Source organism: Neophocaena asiaeorientalis, unplaced genomic scaffold, assembly GCF_003031525.2.
Source record: "Neophocaena asiaeorientalis asiaeorientalis breed wild unplaced genomic scaffold, Neophocaena_asiaeorientalis_V1.1 scaffold550, whole genome shotgun sequence".
Taxonomy (NCBI): domain Eukaryota; kingdom Metazoa; phylum Chordata; class Mammalia; order Artiodactyla; family Phocoenidae; genus Neophocaena; species Neophocaena asiaeorientalis.
The window spans coordinates 2251308-2262814 of NW_020173396.1; the positions used below are offsets into that span (position 1 = coordinate 2251308).

The 11507-nt window shown below is 36.4% G+C and overlaps 1 protein-coding gene across 6 annotated transcripts in view; it reads right to left on the reverse strand.

Moving 5' to 3' along the window:
• Window positions 1-11507, reverse strand: part of SKIC3 (SKI3 subunit of superkiller complex) — an 87915-nt gene that overhangs the window by 18351 nt on the left and 58057 nt on the right. For all 6 annotated transcript variants that reach the window (XM_024746967.1, XM_024746964.1, XM_024746965.1 and 3 more), the window contains 5 exons: window positions 6012-6233; window positions 4879-4951; window positions 3956-4009; window positions 3621-3732; window positions 105-233 (listed from right to left, as the gene is read on the reverse strand). In XM_024746967.1, the coding sequence (XP_024602735.1) occupies window positions 105-233; window positions 3621-3732; window positions 3956-4009; window positions 4879-4951; window positions 6012-6233 (590 nt within the window). The remainder of the gene's footprint in view (window positions 1-104; window positions 234-3620; window positions 3733-3955; window positions 4010-4878; window positions 4952-6011; window positions 6234-11507) is intronic.

Below are 11507 nucleotides of genomic sequence, written 5' to 3' on the forward strand. Positions count from 1 at the left end.
ATAGCCTTTCATGTAGGGCTAATTCTGCCTACTACCTTTTGGCAATATCCTTCTGAATTCTTTATCTTGAATATATCATGTATGAAATGCTTTTTTAAACTTACTTGAAGCAGAAACAGCAGATAACAGTGCCAAGTGTAAATCCATCCTCTTTGGCTGAGTGTTCTTCACTAGGGCCAGTTTATCGTCAGCATGACAAGCTGCCATTAGCCCAGCCCAGACAGCAGGATCACCTAAACACAGGAAATACAGTTAGGAGGCTGTCAATACCAACATGTTGCTGAAAAACTACCAAAAATGAAAGTAAGAGTTTACAAATACCAACAAATGAAATAAAATAGTATTTCCAGAAAAATTCCATTTTCTTAAAGAAAAACTAGTTCATAAGGCACATTACTATATTCATCCTTTAAGATTTGCCATTTTGGGGCTTCCCTGGTGGCGCAGTGGTTGACAGTCCGCCTGCCAATGCAGGGGACACGGGTTCGTCCCCGGTCTGGGAAGATCCCACATGCCATGGAGCGGCTGGGCCCGTGAGCCATGGCCGCTGAGCCTGCGCGTCCGGAGCCTGTGCTCCGCAATGGGAGAGGCCACAACAGTGAGAGGCCCGCGTACCGCAAAAAAAAAAAAAAAAAAAAAAAAAAAACAGATTTGCCATTTTTTCCAAACACATCAGAGGATAAAAAATATCCTATTTAACTCTTCTTCCATGCCTGGTTACGTGAGTTGCCTAGAGTACTACGCTGTTGTGGAAAGGTCAGTTATATTTACTTTCACTGAATACCAAGGGCAAGTCTCACAGAGACACTTGTGTTCATCACTGTCCCTATATTAAAGGCTCAGTCATAGGAAAAGGAAGATAACACAATTTCTCAGCTCTTAAGAAAAGTCTGAGACAAAGGAAAAGCTCAAGACAACTCCATTTTACCGATGTTCTAACAGCCAAGCATAAAAGTCACTTTATCATTCCAAGGAAGCAATTATGATTACACTGATGTATCCCTTCATCCATTTGATCTTTCCTTCCTTCCTTCACACCTTGATATAGCTTCAGGGGAAGAGGGAAAGCCCAATAGCAGTGGGTTGAGAAGGTAATAAAAGAGATTATGAGTATAGACTCCTCTTTTCAAGAAAGTTAATTGTGAAAAGAGAAAGCTGGATTGGGATTTGGAATTTAGGCTTTTTAATTTGCTTGGTCTTTTGTTTCACAAATCGTATTTTGCAGGTTAATATTTACATGGTTAATATTTTCAGTTCTATTACCCTTAAAAAAACAAATGGATAATTTTAAAATCCTACAAGGGTTCCAGTTAACAATACAGTCATTTAAACATACTTCTTAGCTCTAGTTTTTAATTTTTTTCTTACCTAACTGCCCCATTCAATATATATCTCCTATCAAATGGCTGAAATACATGTATTTCATTTATAGACAGTATTACTGCTAATTGTACAAGAATCATTAGAAATCTTATGTAGACCAAAAGTGTTTATAAAAAATTAAATACATACCTTGATATTATAAAATAATTTCTGCCCACATAATGCCTACCTTATTTTAAATATCATAAGACATAATCAAATCCAGAATAAGAAAATAGGGACCATTTCCTACAATTTATGGTGAGATCTGAATACTATATAATGAAAGGCAGATGACTGAATCTTAGATCTGGATTTTAGGTCTAACAATGCCACTAATTAACTGTGTAGCCGCTCTTCCTTTGGAACACATACTTCTACAAAATAAGGCATCTAAATCAGATGATGGCTCAGGTGCCCTCAGGTCTAAAATCCTATAATTCCAGTTGAAGTGGACTCAATTTTTGTGTTTGTAAGATTAAGTGAACAACTCATTTAAGGATCTTAGGGTATTCTATAGTTTAGATTTTGGGAGGGGGATGGACATTAGCTGGCAGCAATTTCTCTTGTCACAATTCAAAAGAATTGCTGTCTTCATGAACTCTTCTACAGATAACCAGCAACTCAAATTCCCTATGAAACAAAGTGATAATATAAATATTATACATATATATGTGTATACACATATATATATAATTTATACATATATGTATATACACATATATATAATTTATACTATATATATACTAGAAACCTAAAAAAAAGTTAATATGGTTTGCTAAAAATACCTTTTAATATCACAGAAGTACTAATCTAACAGACATTGGATTCCTTTCCATTCAATTCTAAATTCCTGGGATTATATTTAAATTTCTGAAAAGACTCCTTGGAGTACCATCTATCAAAATTGTACTTTGTCTAACTAAAGATCTACAAAGGTTAGATGTACAGCTATTACACATAACTACAATTACATTCACTTTCACTGGACTCCAAACAAGTCTCAAATAAGCACTCAGCTTCATCAGTAGTCAGTCCTTGTTTTAAGCTTCCTATATGACTCTGCTTCCTTGTTTATGAATTTCTCCAGATAATATGGGAAAATCAGAAAAAATGATTAGAGAAGATCTTAGCTGGGCAATCTCACCTTTCTAAAGTGTATGCCATGTACACAATCAGAGGCTAACATCTATCATTCTAGATCCACAGTAAGAATTCTTGAGAGTAATTCTATATCTAATACTTGTTGGGGAACACTTTTAAAAATCAGAAACTTACCTAACATAGAACATAGATAAAACCAAATGTTTAGGATTTCTTTTTGTTCTAGTTCAAAAATGAAAGAAAGAATAAACAACAGGACATTGGTCTGTTTACTTGTTTTATAAAATAATCTCTGAAGTTTAGTTAGGATCCTTATCATTTATTGTGAAGACAGTACTGAACCTGTTCTTTGTATGCTTCCCCACAGTCCCTGGCCAAAAGCAATAGCATTCTGATCCAGCAAATGTTTGAAGTGCTCTGGGGGAATATACTGTTTAAAGCTATATTTCATGTTAAAAATAATATTATGTAAAAATATATCCCATAACCCTACTTTGTTAGACATTCCAATCCTCTATAGCATTTCTCCAGCAGTGGTAACGGAAGCATGCTGATGCAGGTTATATGCAGTTCCTCAGTGCCTTTTGTGACCAATGGCATACATACGACTCTGGTTAGAACTAAGAAATTAGTTCATGTGAGGCCAGCACCTTGGCAGTTCTAACAGTTACCATAGAAGACATATCTCCACTCTTCAAGAAGTTAACTACACATAAAAATAACTAAACATGTTTATTAAATAATTTAGTAGCTATAAATAAACCTCATTAAACCAGACTGATGGAAAACAGAAATAAAACCACTTTTTGAAAATATATAATGCAGAGTTTCGATAATGGTTAATGAAGTATCTTTATACAGATATTCCTTTGAGTCTGCTTCAATAACTGATTATCTCTTAAATATCAGTAGCTGAATGCAGTAATCAAGTAATATGCAAGATCTTAAAATATTTTAAAATTCCCTTCTTATTTCATAAAAATACAAACTTTGCTTCTTTAACACAAATGCAAGATGGACAGAATCCAATAATATGCAAGATCTTAAAATATTTTAAAATTCCCTTATTTCATAAAAATACAAACTTTGCTTCTTTAACACAAATGCAAGATGGACAGAATCCTAAATAATGAAATGGATCACATTATATTCACCTGGAGAAAGGAGAGCTGCCTTCTGAATGGCTTTTAGTGCAGTATTTTTCTCACCATCTGCTGAACTGCTTCCCACAGCCAACTGATTTACTGCAGTGTATAGTAGTGCCTTCTACAAAGAGAAAGGAAGGGTGTTAATCAATTCTTTTTATAGCTCCCTGACTTTCAAAGTGACTAAAAGTAGTACTATATTGGATATTATGTGACCCCTAAGCCTAAGAAGAAAAATTATTCATCAATAATATTATTTAACAGTAAATAATATTATTTAACATTTCCAATGTTAAATAATAATGATATTATTTAACATTTCCTTTGAATTGGGGCAAACTAACCTTTCCATGATTTGAGTCCAGAATATGAGCCACATTTCCTGCTACCGCACCTCCCTATAATAGTAAACAAATTATTACTTATATAAATGCATAAACTTTCACAAAAAAGTAAAAATTCAGACTGATAAAATCTTTACATTAAGTCATTTGAAAGGTTCACCTTTATCACATTTGTAACTTTTAAACTCCTTAAGTACCAACTTTAAAAAAGCAGTTTAATATTTTTATAAAAGAAAATCTTTTCTACTATGATCAGTTCAACTCTCCTCTTTTAAAATATCATTAAAGGTCCAAAAGTTACATGACTTTACAGTAGTAACAAACAAATATACAATTTTCTAACAATATACAAGACTGTGAAACGAAGACTGAAAGAAAAAAAAGAGAGACCACAAAACTTATTTTAAGATAAACTAACACAGTTTTACGCCATGAAAATTTAGCATTTTTAAAATGTCCACAGTTCCCAGTAAAATAAGTAACTACAGTTCAGAGCATCATGAACCTCACCACCACCACCTCAATATTCAACTCAGTACTAAAAGTAAGGAAAATATACGTAGCACGATAGTTTTCATAAAGTCGATCTGAAATCCTTAATTTAAAAAAATTCAATTAGACATTTTACCTGAAAAAGAAAGTGAATTATAAGAATAACATAACAATCTATACATGTTCAAAAAAGTCCACCTCCTTCTTTGTATCTTCCATAACACCCAGAGCAGTACAACAGTACATGGAAGAAACTCCGTGTACTACTTGTTGAATGACTAATGAAAAACTTCACTAAATAACAGAACTCCCTTGCTCTATTAGTTAATTATTTTCCAGAATGATAATGTTAATATTGATACTTTAAAATTATATTATATACCACATCGTAAGTTATTTTGTCTTTTGCTAGAATTTAGAACATTACTCACCTTTGCATTTCGTTGAGTATACTGAGCAACTACTCGGGACAACAAAGACCAAAGAGCAGGATCAGCTGGGTTCCTATAATGATCATCAAAAGCAGAGGGCTTAGAGATGGTAGTTACTTTAATCACAAAGAGTACCCCCCAAAATCAACATTTTATTTAGTATCTAAGTTAAAAATCTTTTAGACATCTAAAACAAGTTCAAATTAATTCTCTACATGTGGTTAAAACTGACTGAATTTTTAGAAACATACTTTATATCTCCTATATACACCTACAGTTTTTATTAAAATAAGAAAGAAAAATCAGCAATGTGATGATTACAGAGCCATGAGATCCAATTAGGAAAGGTTAAGGAAATTTTAATACATTGTGTTCAAAGAAAACACAGAGATGAGAACTGTGGAAGGAAAATAAACTACAGATGTAACACTTTACTGCTAAAAATAAATCTAATAAATAACTGCTGTTGCTAGTGATAACAGGTTTCTATTTTCCAAATTTTGAATATTAATGAATGTTTGAGTGGCCAAAAAATTCTTAAAACCATCAAACTGGACGGTATCAGATAACAAACTGACAATATCACAAACTTGAGAATTTTTAAGGGCTTTCATATTAAAACAAGATTTGGTTCAGGAGAATTTGGGGAAAATGTTTTGTGGCCAGTTACAGGTCCCGTATGAGTCCTCCATGTATAAACTGCCTTTACTCAGTATTTCTAATTTTTTTAAAAAGCTTAAAAATCTTTGTCAATTTGTCAAAAATTTTATCTTAAAATTTGCATTTATTGTATTATTAATGAAGTTTCAGATATTTTCTTGTATATTAACCATTTTTATTCCTTCATTTGTGAATAAACTTTTCATGTTCTTAAAAAAAAAAAAAACGAGATTTGGGGCTTAATCTGAAAGATTTTCTGTTCTCTCTTTACCAACTGAATTTTTTATTTAAATTATTATAGAGGTGAAATAACGTGGAGTCAGTTACCTGATCCTATGTACAGTTTCATAAAACCACAACTTGGTTTCCAAATATATATGCTTACCTCATTATATAGTCTTAATAAGGTCCAAACATCAAAGACAACTTCATCAAGTATAACTAGACCCCAAGTTCACAAGTACAGAATTTACCTGTGAACAGCTTTAGATGCTTGTCTCTGCACTGCCACAGTGCGACCTTGCAGGGCATAGATCGCTGAAGTAAGAAGGCACCTCTGATAATCATTGTCTTTCTGTTTGCAGTGCTTCAGTAACTCATTAAGTGCAGCTTTGGACAGTGTTGCATCCTGCATTGCCAATCCTAGAGCACACAGGGCTTGAAGGCTTTCCTTGGTTGGTTCTTTTAAGATAGAGCTGTAAATATATTTTAAATTGCCTATTAGCCATGAGTACAATAGTCTGTAACTATTAAAACATACTTAACAGTTGGTAGAAAAAACAATTTACTTATAGATTCACCAAACTACAGTCTGGCTTTAAGATAACTATAAAACTAAGTTCCATGGTTTCTAGGAACAGTAATTTCCCTGAATTTCTTTTTTTTTTTTTTTGGCTGTGTCAGGTCTTTAGTTGTGGCGCGCGGGCTCTGTAGTTTGCAGCACGCAGGCTCAGTAGCTGTGGAGCGTGGCTTAGTTGCCCCATGGCATGTGGGATCTTAGTTCCCCAACCAGGGATCAAACCCATGTCACCTGCATTGCGGGACGGATTCTTTACCACTGGACCACCAGGGAAGTCCCGTTTCCCTGAATTTCTGAAGCAGTTAAAAGTACCAATGGCCTTCGCAGTGCATCAATAGCCGAATTTCCTTTCTGGTCATTTTATCTACGTTTAGAAACAAATATACAGCACAGTCCCTTTGGGTCACAGTTCTAGGTAAATAATTAGAATAATTTCGCTAAAATATTTAGTTCCAATAAAATCCTAAAAGGTATGAATAATAAAGAAAAATCCTTAACCTAAGATCTGATTTTTATCATTCGCAAAAAGCTTTTGTCTTATTGTTCTGTGGTATTTGAAACAAGAGCAATATATAATAATTACAAAAACTGCCTATATCCACCATATTCCAAGTGAGCACATTTATAATTGAAGGAGAATTTAAATTTTGTATGTAAACATCCAGCTTTTTTCTTTTCCTTCTTCAGCTGTGAAATCTGATTTAGCCTTATGGAGGTAAAAGTCAATAATGTATAGGAATCCTTATTAATTAAAATGAAGAAAACCTGAGCTCTTTATAAACTTAACAGTACTTCTAATAATAATTATGAATGTTGTACTGTAACAAAACATAGGAACTTTGAAAATTTTGTTAAACAAAGTTCATTAAAATATAATATAAATAGCTGTAACATTATAAAATATCACATACCTACCACTTTCTATTATTTTGGGGGAGGGGACAACAAGCTGTTTAGAATTTGATTTTGACAAACAACTACAAAGTCATGAATTTTCATGGGCAGCTCTGGAGTAAACTTAAAGCATCCACAGTAACTCTTTTTATGATAAGGGTTAATAGATGGAGGCATCCAAATATGGAAGAATATCAATTAGTTATAGTCATTTCCATCAATAAAAATAAACCACACCGTAAGTCGTAACTAAAAAAAAAAAGCAAATAGTAAAATATAAATTCCAATACTAACAACAAAAGAAGAAATTCTAATTTGTGCCTTGGTTCAAAAGAGGACAAACCTATATACTCTAATATGTATTAATATACAAAATCTAGGGACTTCCCTGGTGGAACGGTGGTTAAGAATCCGCCTGCCAATGCAGAGGACACGGGTTCGAGCCCTGGTCCAGGAAGATCCCACATGCTGCAGAGCAACTAAGCCCGTGCACCACAACTACTGAGCCTGCACTCTAGAGCCCATGAGCCACAACTACTGAGCCAGCATGCCACAACTACTGAAGCCCACACACCTACAGCCTGTGCTCTGCAATAAGAGAAGCCACCACAAATGAGAAGCCTGTGCACCGCAACAAAGAGTAGCCCCTGCTCACCGCAACTAGAAAAAGCCCGCGCACAGCAACGAAGACCCAATGCAGCCAAAAAAAAAACCAAAAATCAAAATCTAAATTATTACTGAAATGACTACATCCCATTAAGCTAACACATGCTGAATGCACGGTACCTGCGTGTTGTCCTGTACCACGTGCTAGAATTTTACATGTAGTTATTTATATCAAAAATTCTATGATGCTGGTAACCAGATTTTTTCCCCTTATGTATTGAACTTATTCACACTCCGCCTAAGCACCAAGGACACTGCTTTGTTCCCAACATAAGAATGCCAAACAAGATGAATAAAGAACAGGTAACTGAATTATTCATAGAAAGGAAGTCAAAGAAAAGAATGCCAAGGGGCAGGAAAGGGAGCAGTTTGCAGTGTTAAGTTTGAAAGACGACATGCAGAGAACCAAAAACAAAGAAAAAAACATAGATCAGATAAAATACCTAGCCCTGGATCCAACAACGCAAAAAAAGGAGGTAAAGGTTTTCCCTCATAAGAGGAGAAAAGAACAAGAAAATATTCTACTATTTTTCCCCACTTCTACTAATGTTCAGAACAGTTTCATTTACTGTTTTAAACAGTAAGCCGAGACTAATCTAATCACAACTAATTTGGTGTTACTTTTGCTCTTGATTATTGCAGCAACATATTAGCATCTATGATTCTTCTTCTCAAGCTATTTGCAAATTTGGATATTCTGAACATACATTCACGTTACATGAGTATATCCATGTAAAGTGACAAGATTTTTAAAATTCTGATTGGTTTTCTCAAAATAGCTAAGAGGAGGAGAAAGAACTGCTTATTTATTATACAAGAAAATTACTTTAATCAGGATGGAACAAAAGTATCACCACGAATAAACAAAACCAAAGCTTATCGTATAGAAGTCATTCTCAACTAGTACCATCTAGTCATCTCCATCCCCCTAACCTTTGGCACGGGAGCATAATTTGGAGATGTGGAGGCACTTCTTTCGTTTCCACAATGATTGAGGAGTGCTGTTAGCATCTAACAGACGGGGGACAAGGATAAGATCTTCCTGCAGTGGGGGAAACAATTCTGTACTATGAAGATCTGTACCACTGAAAATGCCAACAGAGCACTCACTGATAACCACTGTCCAATAGCATCCATTAATCATCTCCTGCTTCTTAAGGAATTAATAAGGTCAATGTTCCCCCCACACAAAATATTTCGAAAAGTCAAAAAATACCATACATGGCCTCCCTGGTGGCGCAGTGGTTAGGAAGCCACCTGCCAATGCAGGGGTCATGGGTTTGAGCCTTGATCTGGGAAGATCCCACATGCTGTAGAGCAACTAAGCCCATGAGACACAGCAACTGAGCCTGTGCTCTAGAGCCCGTGAGCCACAACTACTGAGCCTGTGTGCCACAACTATGAAGCCCATGAGCCTAGAGCCCATGCTGCACAACAAAAGAAGCCACTGCGATAAGAAGCCTGCAGAGATTGGAACAAAGATGGTGGAGTAGAAGGACGTGCTCCCACTTCCGCTTGTGAGAACACCAGAATCACAACTAGCTGCTGGACAATCATCAACAGGAAGACACTGGAACTCACCAAAAAAGATACCCCACATCCAAAGACAAAGGAGAAGCCACAAGGAGACGGCAGGAGGGGCATAATCACAGTAAAATCAAATCCCAAAACCTCTGGGTGGGGGACTCACAGACTGGAGAACAACTTATACCACAGAAGTCCACCCACTGGAGTGAAGGATCTGAGCCCCACGTCAGGCTTCCCAACCTGGGAGTCTGGCAACGGGAGGAAGAATTCCTAGAAAATCAGACTTTGAAGCCTAGTGGGATTTGATTGCAGAACTTCGACAGGACTGGGGGAAACAGAGACTCTACGCTTGGAGGGCACACACAAAGTAGCGTGCGCATCGGGACCCAGGGGAAGGAGCAGTGACCCCAGGGGAGACTGAACCAGACTACCTGCTAGTGTAGGAAGGTCTACTGCAGAGGTGGGGGATGGCTCTGTCTCACTGTGAGGAAAAGGACACTGGCAGCAGAAGTTCTGGGAAGTACTCCTTGGCATGAGTCCTTAGCCCCACCAAAGAGACCAGGTAGGCTCCAGTGTTGGGTTGCCTCAGGCCAAACAACCAACAGGGAGGGAACCCAGCCCCACCCATCAGCAGTCAAGTGGATTAAAGTTTTACTGAGCTCTGCCCACCAGAGCAACGCCCAGCTCTACCCACCACCAGTCCCTCCCATCAGGAAACTTGCACAAGCCTCTTAGATAGCCTCATCCACCAGAGGGCAGACAGCAGAAGCAAGAACTACAATCCTGCAGCATGTGGAACAAAAACCACATTCAAAGAAAGAGAGACAAGATGAAAAGGCACAGGGCTATGAACCAGATGAAGAAATAAGATAAAACCCCAGAAAAACAACTAAATGAAGTGGAGATAGGCAACCTTCTAGAAAAAGAATTCAGAATAATGATAGTGAAGATGATCTAGGACCTCAGAAAACGAATGGAGGCAAAGATTGAGAAGATGCAAGAAATGTTTAACAAAGAACTAGAAGAATTAAAAAACGAACAAACAGAGATGAACAATACAATAACTGAAATGAAAACTACACTAGAAGGAATCAATAGCAGAATAACTGAGGCAGAAGAATGGATAAGTGACCTGGAAGACAGAATGGTGGAATTCACTTGTGCAGAACAGACAAGAAAAAAGAATGAAAAGAAATGAAGACAGCCTAAGAGACCTCTGGGACAACATTAAATGCAACATTCGCATTATAGGGGTCCCAGAAGGAGAAGAGAGAGAGAAAGGATCAGAGAAAATATTTGAAGAGATTATAGTCGAAAACTTCCCTAACATGGGAAAGGAAATAGCCATCCAAGTCCAGGAAGTGCAGAGAGTCCCATACACGATAAACCCAAGGAGAAACACGCCAAGACACATAGTAATCAAATTGGCAAAAATTAAAGACAAAGAAAAATTATTAAAGGCAGCAAGGGAAAAACGACAAATAACATACGAGGTAACTCCCATAAGGTTAACAGCTGATTTCTCAGCAGAAACTCTACAAGCCAGAACGGAGTGGCATGATACACTTAAAGTGATGAAAGGTAAGACCCCACAACCAAGATTACTCTACCCAGCAAGGATCTCATTCAGATTCGATGGAGAAATCAAAAGTTTTACAGAGAAGCAAAAGCTAAGAGAATTCAGCACCACCAAACCAGCTCTACAACAAATGCTAAAGGAACTTCTCTAAGTGGGAAACACAAGAGAAGAAAAGGACCTACAAAAACAAACATAAAACTATTAAGAAAATGGTCATAGGAACATACACATCGATAACTAAATTAAACATAAATGGATTAAATGCTCCAATGAAAAGACACAGGCTTGCTGAATGGATACAAAAACAAGACCCATATATATGCTGTCTACAAGAGAACCACTTCAGACCTAGGGACACATTCAGACTGAAAGTTAGGGGATGGAAAAAGATATTCCATGCAAATGGAAATCAAAAGAAAGCCGGAGTAGCAATACTCATATCAGATAAAATAGACTTTCAGATAAAGAATGTTACAAGAGACAAGGAACGACACTACATAATGA